General features: G+C 45.4%; 1 protein-coding gene and 1 non-coding gene across 2 annotated transcripts in view; one reads left to right on the top strand and one right to left on the bottom strand.

Moving 5' to 3' along the window:
- Positions 1-21,269, bottom strand: part of CLASP1 (cytoplasmic linker associated protein 1) — a 172,443-nt gene that overhangs the window by 126,604 nt on the left and 24,570 nt on the right. The window contains exons 3-5 of the mRNA XM_071562499.1: positions 918-996; positions 581-684; positions 5-96 (exon numbers count right to left, since the gene is read on the bottom strand). Of these exons, the coding sequence (XP_071418600.1) occupies positions 5-96; positions 581-684; positions 918-996 (275 nt within the window). The remainder of the gene's footprint in view (positions 1-4; positions 97-580; positions 685-917; positions 997-21,269) is intronic.
- Positions 2,328-2,444, top strand: LOC139675393 (U4atac minor spliceosomal RNA). Its single transcript, XR_011698481.1, has one exon. It is a non-coding gene; the product is annotated as a U4atac minor spliceosomal RNA (small nuclear RNA).

Genomic DNA, 21,269 nt, shown 5'->3' with positions numbered 1-21,269 from the left:
TTACGCATTGAGTGTTGCAATAAGGCAGAGGCAAATCCCTTCTCTTGTCCGAAAATTCTTGTGTTTGAATCCTCCCAGCATCCTGTCCCACACATACTGGAGAAGATAGAAAAAAAAGTGAGACATAAAAAACAGATGGTGGGGGAAGAAACAGCTTCCCTCTTCCAGCAGACATACACCATGCCATCTCTGGAGCTCAAATACAAGCCTTGCACCCATCCAGCATAACAGGACAAGAAGTACCAAGACACTTTTAGGCTGACTAATTCTTTGTTCTATGCTGACTTCACAGTAACTCACCACTACCTAAAACAATATTCATAGCAAGTACCTTCCAAAGACCCAGAACAACTACTCTGACACCCACCCATCCCATCCCATCCCTGGGAAATCCACTGACAGTCATCCCATGTGTATCCTGTCACACAACAGTGTTCTCAAGTGAAGCAAATATCTCGTAATAAGGCACAGGGAGATGAATCCATTTCAGAAAGAGCCACAGGACAAAACCCTCGGACAGAAGCAAGTTTTCCTTTTTACACAGCCAGTCTCTCACATTGTGGAGGGCTGTTGAACATACCTGAGGGTTAGCAGCTTGTTCCATGATCTTCAGCAGCAAGGTCTGATCCTGCTCCCTCACAGAGTCCTTAGAATCTCCCAGCCTATCGAGTAAACTTGGCAGCACTGAGGAAAGAAATCAGGAACATCCAAATCCCTCAGGAAAAACATGACAGTGGCACAGCCCCTCTGCTCTCCCCCCCTGCTCAATGGAGGAACCAACCCTGCTGCCCTTCAGCAGAGCCTGAAACCACCCAGAGCCTCCTGAGTGCTGCCCTGGGGAGAAAGCAAGCATTGTGTACAGCAGCCAGAGGGGATGCCAGCAGAGCACTGGCAACATTCAGACACAGACCCCTCACCTGTGCCAATCTGGGCCTTGAAGCGATCTTGCAAGCGGGACACCAGTGCTGAAATGATGTCAATCCCCAGGAGAACCACCTGCAAGCACAGGACAGACAGCGTTTCAGTGTGCTGCATTACAGCTGTAATTGCTGCCTGATGCTAAATTCATACATATACATGTCCAACGTACACAAACCATATACACAGCCATTGCAGTATTTGCTGCAATTAACGTTTCTAATTAATTGCAATTATTACAATTATAATTAAAAAATCATGTGCACTAAGAGCTGCTTAATCATTTACTGGCATAAATTAAACCCAGTGCTTTTATAACAACTGAAACCCAGGGAAAGACACCTTGTTTGAGAGAAGTTTCACGACAGGCTGCAGATCAGAAAGCCCACTCTGAATAACTAATTTATTAGCTACAAGAAGATATGTTACATGCTGAATATGCTGTGTGGCTTATATATGAAACACTTGCCAAGACCCTATCGATCATCATTGCACTGATATGAGACATTTCCCTCTAAGTTTTTGGAGCAGCACTGAGCTTAGCTACACCTGGAAGTGTTAGGGACACCCAGGACTCTGAGGAGCTGCCACCAGGGCTGTCCCAGTGCAGCCCAGCTCCCTGTACACAGACTTTTTGTACATACACAACAGGGTACATCTGCACATTTTTTAATTTAATATTTTAAATTTTATATTAAATTTATTGCTGAACTGGAAGGGGCCCATCAGGATCATCGAGCCCAACTGCTGGCCTTATGAAGGACACCCCAAGAATCACACCGTGTGCCTGACAATGTTGCCCAAACACTTCTTGAACTCACACAGGTTTAGTGCTGTGACCACTTCCCTGGGGAGTCTGTTCCAGTGCTCAGCCATCCTCTGGGTGAAAAGCCTTTTCCTGACATCCAACCTAAACCTCCATACATAAGCACATCTATACTTCCTCTATATACACACAAGTGTGTACACAAAATAACACATGCATATATCCATATTCCTGTACAGACACGCAGGTGTGCGCACATATGTGCGGATTTCTATGCTCTGACACACGGGTACAGCGTAGATAATGACCTTTATCTCCCCGCCCACGGCACGGGCTGTGCTGCCGGCGGGGCCGCGCCCGCAGTGCCGGGGGCGCGCAGCAGGGGGCGCGCTCCGTCGCAGATGCCCCGCCTCTATGCAAATGAGCGCCCGGCAGGCGCGGAGCACTCTGGGTAGCGCCGCCGCCGCAAGGCTCAAACCGGGGCCGGGGCCGCCCAGAGCCGCCGCTCCCCGCGCGGCCCCGCGGCGAGCGCGCCCCCGAGCCGGGCGGGGGGAGCGGGCGGGTCGGGCGCGCGCCGTCCCTCGCCGGGACCTGGGCCGCAGTTCGCCCTCCCCTAGCGGCGGCGCGCCCGAGCGGCCGCCTAACCGTCCTTATCTGGGGGTTGCGCGGCTGCTCAATGAGCGTGTGGCGAGGGCAGCCCTGCTAACGCCTAAAGCAACACAGCGGCGCCCGCTCCGTGCGCGGCGCAATTTTTGGAACCTCGCACCGCGGCGCGTGCCCGGCGCGACACAACCAACCCCCGCGCCCCGGCCGGGACAGACTGAGCAGCGACACCGCAGCGATAGCGCGGGCAGAGACGCCCCAGCGGTCCTTGGTCCCACTTACTTCGTTTCCTCCCTCCCCGAAATGACCTGATGTACCCGACGGAACTGCGCCCAGGGCAACCCGCCACGCCGCTGTCCACACTGAACCCTCCTCACGTTCCATTCCCGGGTCAGGCCGTTCTAACCTGCTGGGATTGCGGCTCCGCACGCCAGTGGCCAGTCCACAACCCTCTGCCTGCCCCATGGATTCACCCCACATTCAGCTCCGTAGCAGCCAGGGAGCGATGCGAGGTGTGCAGAGGAAACAGCCTACCAGTCCATGTCAAGTTTCTAAGAAAAACTTCCTAAATATAAGCCCCCGGATCCCAACTTCTCCCAACACACCTGCTACAGTTTCTGCAGTTTCCCCCCTCAGAGTAACAGATCCTTCAACCTTGTCCTTTTTTTTAATTCAACATCATTTGCAGCATGCCGACAAGATCTAGAATCTATTCATCCGCCAAAGGAGAATTTTCCTCGTGCTTTTGTTAAGCCATGTTTCGCTTTCACATTCATCTTGCACACTGGATTTAATCTACCATTGACAAATGCTCAGCCAGCTGCCCTAAGCCCCAGCGCTGCCGGTTTTCTGTCCGCTCACCCGGAGCCTCCCGGCTGGGCTCCGGCAGCGCAGCCCCAGCAACACGGTGGGCTCCACAGCCTCATCAGCAGAGAGAGGCTTTTAGGGAAAGTCAATGGGATTCTGAGTGCCAGTCACCATTCACAGCTGTCTGATCAGAGTCCCATCACAGCAGCATCCTGCAGAGAGATAAGTGTGCTGCCTGCAATTACAGAGATGTGCCCCAGGGATACATTCGATCCCGGGAGAGGAAGGCATCCATCTCTTCTTCAAACTGCCCGCAAGCCAGAAAAGGTGAGGGGAACTCATCATTCAAACATTAAAGGAAACATATGCAGAGTGCAAACATAGCCTGCAGATCAGCCCCAGGATGAGGCTGGGAGGACAGGCTACGCTTCCCAAGTCTTTTTGCTGTTGTGCTTTTAAAAATGGGGAGTTATTGAGTGCAATGATTACTGTGGCGCTTGGACAGCTACTGGCGTGAGCAGATGTTATTCCCAACCACGCTGGAGTAATTTATCAACTCCAACGTGCCACCTGCCTCAAACTGCTGAAGGTCAGAGGTAAAAAGTTGAAATCATGTATGGATTGAGAGAGACAGCGAATGAATCCACTACAAACAGATAACAGACCACCCAGGGCATGGCTGACAAACAAACGAAGAATGAATTGAATTGCAGCCCTTGTTGCATTGGACTGACTGCACTAAAGAGCACACCCATTCACCACTGAAGCTGTTACTCAGCTCTGCCTGAATTAACACACGAAGGACCCGGAGGAACTGCCGGTGAGGGGAGACTGCTAGGACTGGAGCAGCGATGGGCCCTGTCAGCCTCACCCCTGCTCCTGCAATCCCACAGCAGGGCCTCTCCCAGGGACACCAGCTGGCCAGCACAGCTTCACACCGAGGCACAGGAAGGGCAGCTCTCCATCCGAAATTCCAGATAACGCTGCAGTGCTGATAACTACAGTGCTATTCCAGGCCTTTACATCAGCACAGGTCTTTTAGCCCCCATGTTACACAGGCCCCCAAAAGAGCAATCTCAGAATCAGAAACACACAGCACTGTGTGCTCAGTTTGAGGATCTGACTCTGCTTATGTCACTCCTGAGGTGATCCCAAGACAGTCAATAAAGCAAGTTGTGCCACCCAAAATTCAGTCCCATTGGCACCTGCTGCTGCTTTCTCATGTCTCAGAGTAGTTTCCTTAGGCACCCAGGGCTGTCAGCAAGCCCTTCTCCTGCCTCTCTCCAACTGCCAGGTCATCACTCCCAGTAAAGAAGGCTCTTGTAGCTCCCAGGATGCCACACAGCCTTTCCCAATACAGACAATACTTTATTTTTTTTATAAGAGGTCAACAAAAAGTTACTTCAAAGAACTCAAAGCACCTGCCCTTTAATACCTGGGTATTACACAGCTAAATAAACTCCCATAAAAGGGTAAGAAAGCTGCACAATCCAGCAGCAGCTGATCCAGCACAGTGACCAGAGTGAATCTCAGCCTGCACAAACTCATGGGGAGACAAACCTTCCCTCCACTCGGCACCATGCACAGGTCCCAGAGATGTGGTGGCTGCTGCACAAACCTTGACCCCTTGTCTCTGGCAGGGAAGCAGCAATGGGCTGAGCAACACATCCCCACGGAATGGTTTCACCCTGCTGGCCTCCTGCTGAACCTTCCACACCTGGCAGCTTGGGACCCAAATGGAAATGCTGAAGAACTCCTACCCCAGCTGTCACCAGTTTGCTTCATGCTCTTTCAACATGCTCATTGCCACCACTGGTGACACGGCTTGGCTATTTTGCTTTGAAGTCTTCCTGGGTGGTTTTTCTTGGAGGAGGGAAGAGTGATGGTAGACAAGACTTCCAAATCTCAACATGAAGAAAAGAATTTTAAGAGAATTCAACCAGGGTTTTTTTGAATGCTTGCTTAGATAGTCTTTGAATTCATAAACAAAGACATGGAGAAGCACTTGGATACTACAAGTAAATTTAATATATTTCTGAAAACAGGAGAACAGTTCATATTACACACTGAGAAGACCAAGGCAAGCACTGATGCCCAACATCACTGCCTGTCTGACCAACAATAAACAGACACGGAGCATTTTTAATTCCTCGAGACATGAAACATTCACCACAGCTCAACTGGGCACTGAAGACCAAGCAAGTGCTAAAGTTAGATGACATTTGCAAATTTAGTTTTGAAGGCAGGTGTGTATTTTGGATCAGTACAACAGCAACAAAACTCATGGCAGACAGAGAAACATAAAATTAGCTTATGAAATGCTGACTGCTGCATTCTACCTGCACATGATACAACCACATCCACCCTGGAAAAGCCCACCTCCTTCTGCCATTCCAGCAGTTTGTAACACTTCATGTTCCAAGGCAGGGATCACCTCTGCACTGGCAGCATGAGGACATCTCCCCTACCCAACAATCCTAGCACAGACACAGATCATCAGTTATTCTGTACAACACAATTTGCTACACCATCACCAGCAAACAAGAAGGCAGCAACAGCAGCACAACTGGTTTTACTGGCATGGCTACAAACTGTGGTCAAAGAGCTGCACAGGGGAAGATTTAAAAGTTATTTGTGGGTTCTTTCTCCAGATCCATGAGATGCCATCCATTCTACCACAGACACCACCTTCAAAATCCCCACAGAATTTTGGGTGCTGGGCCATTGATTTGGCATTCAATACAGCAATGCCTCAAGAAACATCTACTTGGTTTGGATATATAAATTTTTACATTGGAACATGGATCACAATCTCTTGGAGTAGCTACCTGGAAGGAAAATGACCCGTTTATTTCTTACCCATGGACAGATTTCCAATTCTGTGACGTTTAGAATATTAATTAGTGTGGGGTTTACATTACTAAATAGAACAATCTTATAGTGATTTTCTTTTTCTGTTTTAAAATACTTATGAGAGGCCAGGCATGTATTTTAGATTTAGAAGAATGGAAAAAAGAGTTAGAGAAACCATTCAGAGAGGTTTTTTTCTGCCTCCTCTCTACAGGTGATCAGTTATTCTGCCCAAAACATGGAGTTATACTATGCAGCACCAGATCAAACTAAGACTCCCTATGGGTGAGAACAGCCACAGTGGGTCAGGAACATTCCTGCCACTCTGTCCGTCCTTAGCAAGGACACCATATCCTGCACACTGGAGAGTGTCAGCACTGAGGGGGGGCTCCCAGCATGACAGCATGCAATCAGACTAGTAGCACACTTAGCTGACCTGACAGGATTTAAACCATGTAACAGTTTTCAGCTCTATATTCCTTTTCCCAGTCTCTCTTACATCTTGCTTGATGACCTTTTCTCTTCTCTTGGCAATACATCCAGGCATGCCTGTCTCTTCTGAAGACAGCCCATGACAACAGCCCCCTCTGAAGGCAGTGAAGCCCAGGCTGCTCACACTGTCTGTACCCTGGCACTACCTCAAAGAAAAATCCAGACGGTACCTTGTAAAACTGTGTAAACACCCCAAGACCTAAAGCTTTCACAGCACCTCCCAGCCCTGCACAGACAAACTGCCTGCTCAGCTTGTACAACACTCCCCTACACCCTTGACAGGAGATACAGTCAGGAATAGCCCAATGGGACAATGAAGAGCTCCACTGAGAAAAGAAGAAAGGTTCAAGATGCCTTTGTCAGCTGCAGAAAGACAGACAGCAGCCCAGAAAAGTGAAGGGATGGATGTAGATAGAGAAAAGGGCCATACATAGGAAATGTACCCTCCACAGAGGAAGGCACCACCAGCCAGAATCCTACTCATGCTCTTTCTGACCCATTCAGGAGAAAGCCCAGAGAATGACCCTTAAAGGTAAAGGTTAAACCACTTCTCAGTCTCTCCTACACCAGTGAGGGTACACCTGGGCTAGATCTAACACAGCATCTACGGCAGCCACAAGACCGTGCACAGCCCATACAGCAAATGTGATGCTTCCCACAGCTTACTGTTCTGTAAGGCAGGTCAGTGAAGACTGAGAGCTTCTGGTTCAAGCTGTTGGCTACATCAGTTTTGTATTTTACCATTCTCTTAGTCTCTCCAAGGTACAGTTAATTGCTGTTCTTCAATTCATATCAAACAACTTAAACGGACAAGTTTCAGAAGTTTACCCTCAGTGCTATACCAGTGACTCCAGTTAAAACCAGCACCCCAGAAAAAACAGTACCACAAGAACACAGAAGGGCACTGCCCCAGAGCAAACGTGCTCACCTGAGTGTGCCTATGCAGGTTAAACAAGGCCTCACATCAGCAGGTAGGGACCAGTGTCCACCTGCGAGCTGGGCAGCTGTCACTGTGCACTCTGAGCCACTGTGTGATTCAGTCAGGGGACACAGAGGACAAGGACATTCGGCTGAAGTGACACAACTGGTCCAGGCCTAGCACAATGCAGACCTCCTTACACAGATTCTGGCTCAGCAGCTCCAACCCGTCCAAGATTCTTGCAACTGTGTCTCTCTTATACCCAGCTCTTAGCACAGTTCTTGATCAATTCAGGCATCATTTCAAATATCTTTTAACTTTTGGCATTTAGGTCTCTTCCCAGACTTTCATTTATCTAGTATAGAAAGCAGAAACCAATGAAAAACATTCTCCCTCCGCCCATTTAAAAGGTAATGCTAACTTAGAGGATAATTCTTTCCACATGCTTCAGAACTAAACCCCACATCACCTAACATATAGGTAAGAAATTATTTAATGTTCTTCTCCTTAACTCCTTTTGACCTATGTGTCTTTGCCTTTTTGGCTGTCATCACTGAGATCTGGAGCAACAGCTGATGCATCACTCTACTGAGCTCTCAAGAGAGAATAGAACATCTGTTTTCCTCTCTCCAACTGAAAACAGACGCCTTTTTAGTTGTGTCCAACAGATACTCAATTATATGACAGCACAGTGAAGCACAATGCATCTAAATCAGGGCACACCCTTGGGCCGCATGGGTGCCTGGCATGTGGTCAGGAACACAAAGAGGTTTTGCCATCTCAGGCAAGTCACCTATTCACAGGCACCCAGGGAAGAGACACCTGCACACGGCAAGGGTGGATTTCTTGCCTTGGCACTTGGAGGTGCACTGTCTGCAGAACTGCTCTGGAGCAAACACCACGTGCACCAAGCCCCGAAGCTCAGCTTGTACTTCCAGCATTTCCAACAAGCTGTCTGTAAAACCCAATTCCATACCAAAAACACTCCTCTTCATCCTACTCACCTGACATTGCAGATATAAAACAGGTGACAGTTGTCTGACTGCGGGATAACTGTTCAACAAAATCTGCCTGGAAAGATTTTATTGGCTTTGGCTGTACTGTTGGAAACCCACTGCTACAAAAAAACTCCTGCAACTGTCACCCATGGAAGCCCAGCCCCAGCTGATGGAAGTGAACAGCCTGGCAATCACTGGTTCAGGATCCAGCCTGGGACACAGGGGTGGGCTGACACTGCTAAGGCAGCTCAAGCAGTACCTCTGCCGTGTCTGTTCCTGTGGCCAAAGGGCTCCAGTCTCCAGAACAGCTCAACTGGAGAGACATTTTACACATTTAAATAAAAAAGCAAACTACCTCCCCCGGCAAAAAAACCCCCACACCAAAACAAATCAAAAAAAACCCCCAAGAACAAAAAAAAACCAACCACAAACAGCTTAAGGGAAAAGAATCCTGCATCCGGCATCGCTTGGAGGAGCCAGCATTTTGTTAAGGGAAAGGACCAAGCCTTGTAAGCAGCTGACAGCACAAGTGGAAAAACAATTGGAAAATTACAGGGACAAATCACAAACATTTTGGCTTCTATATCCAGCTCTAGAAACATTAAACAAGTCAGGCAAATAGCTCCTATCGATGCCCTCTCTAGTGCTGCAGCTACACAAACAAGCATCCCTCACACTGAAGGTTTCCACAAATTCTTGAGGATTAATACAAGAAAGGTATTAATGAAATGTTCAACTAAATCATTAGCGCTCAGATTAATTATCTTAAATGGAACTCTTAAGAAACTGGAATACATCAGAGGAACAGAAGCTATAAATGTAACCCAAGAAGCTGCTCAGGGCTCAGCCAGGGCACACAGAGCTGACACCCCACACAAAGCAGGAACCTCCTCCTGGACAGGCTCTACTCACCTCTCACAATGGTTTTGCTCCTGTTTTCTCCCCTTCACAACTATCATCATTATTTTCAACACAACAAAAGGTAAGCTGATCAAGTGTTTCAATAATGATCTTGATTGTGATTTTTAGAAGATTGATGCCTTGTTTTATAATTTTGTTATTTTCTCAGAGGTTTGTTCTCACTCACACTTGTTTAAAAAATAGTCTTGTCGCTTCCTGCTGAACAGGGTATACTGTGTATTTATGCAAGCAATTAATAACGCAGCATATCTTTATAAACATGCAGAAATTTAATTTAATATAACTTAGAAAAAGAGGTTGTGTCATGTTTCAGGGTGAGGCGGGGTTGTTTGGGCTTTTCTTTGCCCCAACACTGCAGAAACTTGTAGCAACACTTACTAGCAATTTTGAAGAATAAACGTAACCTGCAGAAAATGTGAGCTACATTTCCCCACACAGAAGAAACGGAACTACAATTTTCCAAATGTTTCGTTCTTGTTGAAATCAACATGTTTTATGAAAGAAGCATAGAAATGGTTGTAGTTTGCGAAGCAAGAGACTACTTAAGAGACTCAGCTATTCCCTGTGGTCACCACAAGCACATTCAAAAGTACATTTACTTACTAATTTTTGTGTCCACAACATTTTAAAGAAGGCTTGGTGCAAACTCCTAAAGAACAAACTACACACCAGCTTGAACTGAAACATGCAGAACCCAGAGGGGCTGGTAACTCTGAAAACATGACCTTCACATCTTTGAAACCTCTTCGTTCTATGCTATTTCATCTCTTTTTATTCATACAGGTTGAAAGGTGCACAAGCCTTCCCACTCCTGTAACTTCAAAGGCAGTTTCGTCCCTTTGAGAAATCTATTCCAAACTGCCCCATTAGTAATATTTTTTTTCTCAAATATAGCAACTTCTGTTACACAGAAGGGAAAGGACGGTCATTCTGAGAGCTCCCAGGGCCACAAACCTGATGCCTTGTGAATTCTGAAACAAGGCAGACAGAATGCTGGATGAGACAGTGTGCTACTGGCAACCTGACATGAAAAGGATGCCAGTTGCTTCCTCCCATCCCATCCAGCCCTGCTGCACGTTCCATACTGAGTTAAATCACACAATAGCTCTTTACCTGTAATATAAGAATAGGCCTCACCAATAAAATCATATTAGAAGGCGCTTCAAAGGCCAATTAGTTCAACACCACCCCCACCCCACTGTTCAAATTAGATCAGGCAGGTCACATTATTACAAAGCATTTCTTTTATTTGATTCTTAACATATAATTCTTCAGCTGTAAATGATTTCTGATGTTCACGAAAATCTGAAGCAGTTTTATATAGTCTAGTTAGAAGCAGCCCTGTCAATTCATAAAAAGAATTAACGAGCTTCTGTATCAACACCTGTAAGACCTTGCTGACAGACTGTGAAACAGCAAAACTGATTCTATTTTTCTAATCCTTCTCTAGGCACAGTAGTATAAGTCAGGCGACAATTTGCAGCCCCCAAAGACTAAAGCTACAATGATCTGATCCATGAGAATCCTGGACTTCACCAGGGTTTCATGCAGATATAAAGGATCTGCAACATAGATCAGGCAGCAAGATACACATCAGGTTCAAATACTGCCAGTCATACCAGGAACTGGTACATTTTTTCAGCAAGGAAATGGCATTGGGCTTCTGGTTCATTTATCTAGGTTTTGTTTAACTTGACATCATCTGATAAAAGTAAAAACTTCAAAGGCACACACAGCTATATGCTTCAATTACTACTTCTCTATCAGTCTGTCAATGGCAATGGGGTTCTGGAAGGAGGAGGGATTGCTGCTGGCAAGTCTCTTCAGTCTGTGGCACAGAGGCTGTTTCAGCTGAACTGGAGATTGAGTTTCACAGATAGTAACTATGTCAGTCTAGAAAGCATCATTTAGAGGACTTAAAGTATGACAATGCCCAAGGATAAAACCAAGAAACAACACTCTTTCCTGATAACACTGCTTGTAGTGCAGGTTAGAGATCAAGTGGCTGCTTTTTCTTAAGCACAGACATTGTAAGAGAAGTCAAGCAGATAGTTGCTAAATCTTCCACAAAATCAACATCACAAAGCGCTTCAGAAGCAGATTCAGCTACAATTATGTCTCTCCTTGCCCTTTATCTTTTGCCTCCTGCAGGTTAATAGCACTTTCCTGCACCCTGGCAAGACAGGAAATACAAGGTTGGGTTTTTCATGAGTTTTTTCATATCCTCATCTGGAACTGCAGAGCATTATTATCATCATAACTTTGTCACACTGAGGTCAAGCAGTACTGCATGTTGGGAAGAAGTATTATTTGGCTACTTCTTGTACATCTGCCTGCAGTGTTGGGACTGTGCCAGCATGCAGGCCAGTAACAAATGAAGTTCAGTCCAAGATCTGTACATGCAGGAAAAAAATATCCATGCAGACCTACTCGTACCCTCACATCACCATTTAAAGCGATTTCTCCCTCATCCTTCAAAGGACTTGGGATTTGAGTATGCACATATACATTCTGTTCCTTGTCTCCGAATTCATACATCAAAGGCAGTGCCACAAACACAAAGCAACACAGAAGCAAAGCACAGATTCTTCATTAACTCTTTCTTTGAAGAAGGAAACTGAAAGAGATGTGCCAGCCTCGCCCTGGATTTTTATGGATCTTGACATTTTCATCAACCAAAGTTAAGGAATTTGTATTTGCTGCTACAGGCCAGATTCTGACCAACACAAACCCAGCTGTCTGCACTAACGCTCTCCCCAGAAACAGAACAGACAAATCAGCAGTCCCTGCACATTTCTCACCTTTTGATGACTTAATTCAGACCTTTTAAAGATCAACTAAATTCTATTAGAGAAGAAAAACCAATTCCAGAAACAGATTTTTAGCTCCTAAGTTACTTCAGTCTCCTAGGGAGGTCACTTGCTCTTTAAAGACTTGCCCAATTTTGTGCTGACCTTACACGTGCTCTGATGGTTTCTTTGACTCATTAAATAACCCAAGATAGTGACAACTTCATTTTGTCAGACAGATTATTCAGTTCCATTATTTTTCCATAAAATTCTTCTTGGTCACTAGATAATTAGGCCTGGAAGTGAGGATACACCAGCATCAACACAATCCTTTTAATTATCCCCCAGCAAGACATACAAGGCCCCAAGCAAAATACCCACAGAAAGCAAATCAAAATCCCTCCTTATGAGGGTTTGAGAAAGAATACAACACTCATCAACAGCAGCACTGATTTTATTTTCTTCTCACTTGTGTAATGCACTATGCAGGCAAATAGCACCCTTTCAGCCTACACTGCCTCTGCAATAACTTGAAGGTATGTCTGATTTTACAGAAAGGGACTGGTGTGCTCCCACTGACTCCAGACACCACAAAACAGACCTGCAGCAGAGCCAGGATCAGACTCCCAAGTCTGCTTCCCAAGCCTTGGTCAAGTCCTCTTCCCCACAAAGGAAACATGAGTCCAGATACAGTTGCCCTACAACCACCCTGAGCCAAGAGCATGCCCAGCAGCTGCCAGGCTCAGCAGGGAGTTGAGAGACCTGCAGCTCTCCTTCCTCACTAAGTTTAACAAGAGCAGCACAACTCAAACCAGTTTTCTGCTCACGTAGTAGCAGTTCAAGAACTTCTTCTGAGGCAGGCCTAAAAGAAGGTCTGAAAGGCTGGTTCTTCCAAGCCCCCAGTGCATTCACCTGGCCTCTCTCCCACAGAAGTGCTGCAGTCCAGCCCCAGTTCACATGCAAGGGGTGTCTTCCCCAGGCCACAAAGCTACCCCAAAATACCAAAAAGGTATTCCTCCTCCATGGAACAGACAGGAAAGACTGTGAAAACTATATAGACACAGTCACAAACCAAAGCACCACTAACACCACCCATCACTTCTGCCACGTACACCAGATGAGCGTAAGACACTCTATAAGCACGGTGACCCCCGAGGGAAACAGCCCAGCTGATCCGTGCAGGACACTTCTGCTGCAGCCAAGAGAACAAGTCTACAAGGCCATTTCTCTTCTCCACTGCTGCTTTCCAGACTGCACATGCAAGAAGTTCACCCAGGATAGACTGGCTCAAGCCCTCCATCTCCAAGGGCAATATTCTCTATGCACATGGATCAATCCTACCACATCCTACTGGTGCCCTTCTCAGAAATGCCTTCAATTCTATCACCATCCTCTTGATCACAGCAGAAGCTCCTAGTCAGGGTGACATACCAACATCGTGACCCACTTTGCCACAGCATGAAAGCTTCACACCAGTGTCTCCTTGACACGACTGTAGCTGCACTCACCCCATCTGCCAGCATGCTCTTTTCCCTGCCACATGCTGTGTCTTTCTAGAGATTACAAAAACTATTTCTGCCCACAACAATGCCTTTAAAGCTTCATCCCACATCTCCCCCCACCTCTTTGTTAATGACAGTGCTACAGAACTGGAGCTGAAAACCAGAGCAGCTACCATAAAATGGCTAAAGATTCCTTTAGATATTCATTAAATAATGAAGATGCTACACTTCCAAGGGCACATAATCCCTCAGTGAAAAGGAGGCACAAGCAAGGCCTCTGCCTTTGAGCAGATTAACCCAGGCCAGTGAGGGTTTGCTCTTCTGTACCCTTCAATTACTTATCACCTTTCTCTGGAATGAAGAGGGAGGTGTGCCCTCATCCCAGAATCCCACCCGATCTAGCAGCAATTAGAGGATGCCTCAGCACAAAGCTCTGCCAACACACTGCAGAACAAGGCACAAACTACTCGCCTCATCTGGCACAGGTAAACAATTGTAGTGGAAACCACACTGAAGACATTTTGCCAGCAGGGTCTTGAACAAGGGTGGTGATCGACTTTTCCCACACCCTCCAGAAGGATAAAGGGAAATCCTCTTAGATTAGCTAGAAAGGAAATTAAAAATTAAGAGCACAGTGGCAGTGGAACAGACAAATTCAGGAGGCTATGAAATCTTCAAAGAATGTATTTTCTGCATAGGTTGGATAAATGTCTGACAGAATACAGCTGGTTACATTTGTTTGTCTTCTGTGAGCAAACAACTGCATTTGACTGTTTCCTGAAATCCCTTACATTGCAATGCCTGTAGCACCTCAAAATTTCCTCCTTGTCATTAGAGGATACATTATCAGCAATATAAGTTATTAGTTAGTAAGCAATGAAAGGCACAGTGACACAGTGACAGTCGATTAACAATCTACTGTAGCAATACTGGCTAATAGAAGTTACTCCCCAGGGTAATACTGACACCCTGGTTAACAAAGCATTCCAATACTGGCTTAAATCAAGATTAACATCCAACCCTGACATATATAAAGGCTATGGTGAAGCCTTGGGCTCTCTCTCCCATGTGTGAAACTCATATCAATCCTGTCTTTCCCTAAAGGATCCTTAGCTAATCCCACAGCAATGACCCCAACACAAGCACAAATACTCTTCTCAACAAAACTTACTTTGGGCCCAACTTTGAGAAGTATGGAGCATGTACATAATGAGATTTCTTGGAATAACATGTTAGGGAAGCAATCACTCAGAGAACATGAAAGAGCTTTGTCCTGTCTGAAAGCAAGATGCAAGGAGACATTTGGGCTCTATCAGGCTGATCTGCTCCAAGATGCAATAAAAGTCCTCACACTTGTGATATTCATTATTCAACAGCAAACAATAGGTCTTAACAAACTTTTGGCTATTCAGAACAACTTTCTAATCACCCATACACCCAGCTTCACAAACCACACATGCTGGACCCTGCATGCCCTGTCTTGGCTTCCATCTCAGGGTGACTCAGTTGTGTTGCACTGCCACAGACAGACCTGCTACTAAAGCCCGAGTAACACACAGACCAGCCCTTCCCAGTTAAATCACATGGATTTGTGCCACACTAAGTGAGCCAGACCTTGTAAAAAAGTCTCCAGGCTACTCAAATCAGTATAAAATTAATTTTAGGCTTGTGGTATTTTAGCTCATTAGGGACAAGTTTAAATTGTATGAAAGTGTGTCCAAAAAGCAATTTGCACAATTTCCCAAACCGTCATACATGGAAAGTGTCTTTCCCCATGTAGTTAAGATCCACCATTGAATGAAACCCCAGGGTGAGGTCTATGCTGCAGTGTATTCATACACCTTCCTTCGCTATTGGCTCTGGAGGAGGCAAGAAACCAGCTGATCTAAAGTCAGGCATCCTCCCCCAACTACAGAGGTCTTGACATCAGGCCATTTTCAAATCCCTACAATGGACTTACACAACCAGAACTGTCAATTTAATAAGGACAAATATTTTCCCTAAAGAACAGAGAAGTGATTCAGGAGGAAGGAAAGACATTGTATCCTTGGACACTGCACACTGCCCGCCCCTGGCAGAGCTGCCAGCTGAACCTGAGTCCATAACAGCCCAGCTCCTGCATCAAGCACAAACCCTCCACCTCCGCTGACTCAGGCTGTGACTGATGTTCACCACTTGTGCTCCCAGGCCTTGTAAACAGCATCAATGCTACTCACACAAGAGAGGATATCAAATAGCCCACGTTACCTGGAAATAGAAACTTTATTTGAAAATCTTACCTCAGGAGATTTTTCCTTCCATGGATAGCCTAAATACTGCAAAGGTAGAGACCATCAAAACATTTCAGAGACCGCAGAATCACAGAATCATAGAATTGATTGGGTTGGAAAAGACCGCTGAGAGCATCAAGTCCAACACTTGGTCCAACTCCAGTCCCTTTACCAGATCATGGCACTCAGTGCCACGTCCAATCTCAGTTTAAAAACCTCCAGGGATGGCCAGCCATACACATTAACGAGTAGGAGTCTTATCACATTATTGCAATGCCCATTCATCTTAAAACCACAGGGAAAGAATACAGTCTAGCTTGCAGTAAAGGTTTTCTAAAAATTCATATGCAGCCTTTGAACTCTCCAACAGATTCTTCTACAGAGCTTTCCTTTGAACAGATGAACAAAATGGGCAACAACCTCCCAATCAGGACACTCTGCAGTGCTGCTGCAACCGTGTCCCCTCCTGTAGCCCTTAATGCAGAACACAGCCTCCTGCAGGCAGGGGCTGCATCCTTCTGCCTGCAAACAGCACAGGCAGGACACAAGCCCAAAAAGTCTGCTGGTGTCTGCAAGGTATCTAAAGCATCATCTCATGAGCCACCTGACAAACACACTGGTCTGTTCTGACCACCTACACAGAAGAGCTTGGCTGTGGGACAGACCTGGGGTTTGCAAACCTGGATTTTGTCATTACCACCTCTCTTTTACAGTCTAAGCACCCAGCAGAGGGAGAAAGGTTTAGCAGAGTCAATAGCAGGGTCTTCACTATTAACCACTCTTCACTATTGCTCTCCTCTTGTTCACATGAAATAAAATCTACACAGTTCCTTCCTAGGCCGGACTGGGAGTAGTAATGGTTGGATGACAAGGATCTGCAAGGAAGTTTCTCTTTTTCAAATCCAGAGTATGCAACATGCCTGGGAAGGGGCGAATGGCAAGGCTCTGCCCTCTAGTCATTTCCCAAGTGCCCAAAATACTGGAGGCACAATGCAATTACCTGCTGCTAAGGCTGCCAGCTCAGCAGCAACTAAGCCCTTCCCATGGCTCCTCAGTGAATTCACTGTGGTGGTTTCAGGAACTGGGCGAACAAACCAGACCCAGCAACTGGATCCTGTCAATACACTTCTCCCTCCTTTAAACAAACTCCTGGGGGAACAAGGTGTCATTAATCTGGAATGAGAAGCATCTGCATGTGGCCTTAGCTAGAGCACCTGAATATACAAACAAGAGGGAAAACACCTTTTCCCCTAGAGCTAATCCCTACCAGGGCATCTGCTTTCCCAGCAAAACTTTACCCAGTTCCCACTCAATTGTTCACAGTTCAGCAACCCAGACATATGGTCTCTGACTTGTAGTTGTAACCTTCTGACACACAAAACCCCATCTGCAGTAGTTTAATCATGTTTTTATTCCTAACCGGCCAAGGCTAGCGAGCAACCCCCTTAGCCTCTCTTCCACACAATGAGGAATTCTTCTCAGCAGGAATTTGTGGAGGAGCCTCCATACTCTGGGGAGTGACTTACAGCTTCAAAGAAACATAAGGCAGAAAATTATGAGCATGAAAAATAACCAGGGATTTCCTCTCCACTAGGGAGTCACCTTGCCAGCCTTTTTCAGTCACACAGACAGTGGAGGGGTCCCTCCCACCATGTCTGGTTCTCCTAACACTGGTTCTGTACCTTTCCCTCCGAACTGAGGTAACAATTCTGCACACCAGGTTCTTGTGCTCAGTCCCACTAGAGCAAGCCAAGGAAACTCTAAACCACCCTGGCAAGCAAAAGCTTCAGACTGCCAGAGCTGTGATGGGCAGAGAACCAAGAGCCAAGATACCTAATGCAGCTGCTGGTGCAGCAGAGAAGGGAGCAGGAACAGCTCCTCCACAGGAAGCAGGAGAGAGTGAGAAAGAACCTTTACGCTGTTTCAGCAAATACGCTTGTATCTTCAGAGCAGTTTCTTTCCCATTCAGAGGGCAGAAGGGAGGCAGGATGGACTGCAAATACTTCGTAGCCCTTTCAATTCAAGTTCCACAGGGTCCTATTTCTGTAGCTCCAGAAATCCAGAGTGGGAAAGAAAACTCAGAAAGTTAAGCCAGAAGGAGTTAAGTCAGAAGAGAGGCAATAGTCTTACCTCCTGTCTAGCCTTGGGTTGTTTGCTTTAAACTGAAGAAATGGTTTTAATTGAACCACTAACACAGTTTTGAGAACATTGTATCTGAGAGCAAAAGGCACCAGCAAGGATCAGAACAGGCTTTTGCTTGTAAATGAAGGACACTGCCAAGGTGGCTCCCACAGGCTTGTGGCACTTGCTGCCACAGGGACATGTGGCCATCAGGACCAGTCTGACTGAAACAGGGACACAGCACAGGGGGCTCAGCAGGGCCCACCCTCGGCACAGCCACAAGCTGAGAGCTGCCACCGAGGAAGGGCATTCTCCTACTCCTTTGGAAGCTCTGCTCAATGTGCTGAGATGACCCTCCAGACCTCCTCCACACACCGGTTCAGAGCCCAAAGAATACTAAAATTCACTAGCCCATTGCCAAATTTTCCCTATAGTATTCCCTTTTTAATTTATCTGTGAACTAGGAACTAAATATAATCTCTGCCTAAATGCCTGGTGACTAAAGATCATTGCATCAATATTTAAACCAATCCAGTTCCCCTGACAGAACGCAGCACATTTGTGCCAAGTCTGCTGTTCAACCAGTAAGAGGAACAGTCTTCACTGATGGGTTTAGCCATTTTGTTGGACTGAAAAGTAATTTCATATCCTTTTAGACCAAACACACAACAGAATTTCAAAATTGCTATTAATCTCATCCTTCCAAAATCACTTTATTTTCTTTTGATCCCACATTGAAGATTTTCAGGATATGAATATCATTAACTATGCCAACCGGACGAGCAGTGAATCTCCAAACCAACTATTTACACTGTACGTAGCAAAAAACCATGAATTATGTATTTCTAAATTAGATCTTACAAGATCAGAGGAGAAGCAGAGGGTTCCTCCTAACAAGCAAGACTCACAAAAAGTTTTATACACAGATTAGTTCTAGTGAAAGCTTTAGACATTGGGCATCCTTAGCATTATCTGTATTGGAGTCCATTAAATGCTCCAACCCAAATACTCTGGACAAATATGGTCCCTACTGAAAGAAGACACAAGGCATGGGCCACCATCACAGTCTGAGACAAACCAGGTCTAACAAACTACATAAAGACTGACATGTGATGCTCAACTATCTACAGTGCAGACAAACCACTCATTGCTCATTACCAACAAAAGAGCACAAGCAAATAGAAGATCCACAACTCCCCTGGAACAGAACATTTATCTCCCTGTGACTCTCCCCTTGCAGACTCCTGGTGCATGTGCACAAACTTGCTTTCAGCAGTAAGTTGAAGCACAGTGCATGAAGGAGAACATTAGCTGTGCAAGTCAAATGAAGAGTGAATCCTTCTTTTCAAGTTTCTTTTTTATCTTTTGATGCTAGATAAAAGGAAAAAATAAGATCCGTCTCACAGGTATGCAACTGTTCCAAAAATGAGCACTGAACAACAGACATTCAAAACAGACAGGCACAAAGATAAAAACAGCATCCATATGCAGCTTAAGCATGTCATCCTCGAACACTTGGACCTGCCAGCAAGAAAGAAAACATCTTGTGGCAAAGGACGACCGACCCCTTTCAGCCTTATCTGGGTTCCATCCCCATCTCCCTCCCTGCCAAGTCTCAAGACTCAAAGAAGCAGGACACACCTAGTCATTGCAAGAATGGACACTACTGCAGGTCCTGGGATATCCAAGCATCTGCTGATCAGCTTTTTCTAACATCTCATTCTCAGCTCTTCTATGTGCTACAGAACAGTAACTCCTTCAGGTACACAACCCTCAACTGACCACTCAGCATCAACCCAAGCAAATAACCTGCACAAGGACACACCTTCGTGACTGAAGCCTTAATTCCACATCACAATCCCCTTGTAGTGCTGGTTAGTCAGCTGCTCTCCCCAGACACTGATACCTATAATGATCCTATTCAAGTCCAATGAGATTGCAAATTTCATCCAAAAGAACCAAGAGCAGAGCACAGGATGTCAAAACAAGCGTTGTCTGGAAGGAGAGGGAACATCCTTCTCACACCACTGATCTGGGAAGGGCAAAGGAAACAGCAAGGACAAGAGAAGAAAAAAATGACTGAAAACAGCATTATCTGTCTAGCATCAAGCTACATTATTTTAAAGAATACAGGCAGCAAAGACTATGATCTCTTTATCCTACATTATTTGCACCAATAACAGATTTTTAGAGGCAGAAGGGGCTCATTAGGTCAGTTAATCTGATATTCCATGTAATACAGTTCATGAAATCCCACGCAGTTACTCATGCAATGAAACCAATTATTTTCTATGAATAAAGTATTTCTTCTGCAACAGGGCTGGGGTTTAACCTGATTTAAGGTCTGAAAATCAAATAAAGGAAGAAAATCAGAACCAAGAATTCTGACCAACAATTTAGTTTTTGTTATAGATACAGACATTGCATACACCACAGTAAAATGCAGACAAACATAAGCATTATTAGAGTATTATCATTGGCCAAAAAAGGACACCCCCCCACCTCCAATTCACATGCAATAGTTTTCAGCCTTCTGAAATGGACAGTGATCAACACATTTTCCAGTAAGGATGTGTATCTCTACAGAGCAACTGTAAGCCCACAAGCAACACCATCACTTCCTTCAGGTTATTTTTTATAGCTCCTAAACAATAAACCAAGTTCCACATGGCTGAGAGATCACAGGCTGGAAATTGGTGTGATCCAGAGTGCAAACCAGCAGAGAGAGCTGGGGGTTGTTCTCAAATCCATTCCTAGGGCAGTACCAAAACAGTAATAGCCCGTGATTTTTTCTCCCATGTTCTATTGTGTAAAAGCTTTATACAAAACAACACTTTTTGACGATGTCACATTCACGTAATGCCAAAGCAACTAGCACAGAAGCCAAAAATTCTCATCTAAATTCACATATAATTGGCTATAAAAAACTGTCCATGTGTTTTTACTTTGAAATCACCAAAACTATCACAAGGAAATACAAATTCAAAAGCTTCAAATAAGGGGAGTGGAAAATCATAAATTTCAATCACATACTCTGACTTGTGTAAGAAAAGAGAAAACAAGATTAGCTATCCCCTGATTACCCATTATTAGAGGTTAGCCTCAAAGGAGTGTCTCCCAGAAAAAAATTTCCATAAGAAACAAAATTCAAATGTGAATTAATCCTTACTGACACGCACAAAACTAACACAGGCATGTTATTAAAAGCATTTGAAGAGCTAAAACTAAAAATAAACTGACATATCTTCCCTGCATTAGCTGTGGTGTTCATCCAGAATCGTGTCCCATCTCCGGAGAGCCCACACATGGGCAC

This window comes from Pithys albifrons, chromosome 8, assembly GCF_047495875.1.
Source record: "Pithys albifrons albifrons isolate INPA30051 chromosome 8, PitAlb_v1, whole genome shotgun sequence".
Classification (NCBI taxonomy): Eukaryota; Metazoa; Chordata; class Aves; order Passeriformes; family Thamnophilidae; genus Pithys; species Pithys albifrons.
The sequence above is the reverse complement of the archived record's forward strand: the minus strand, read 5'-3'. Positions and strand labels throughout refer to the sequence as shown.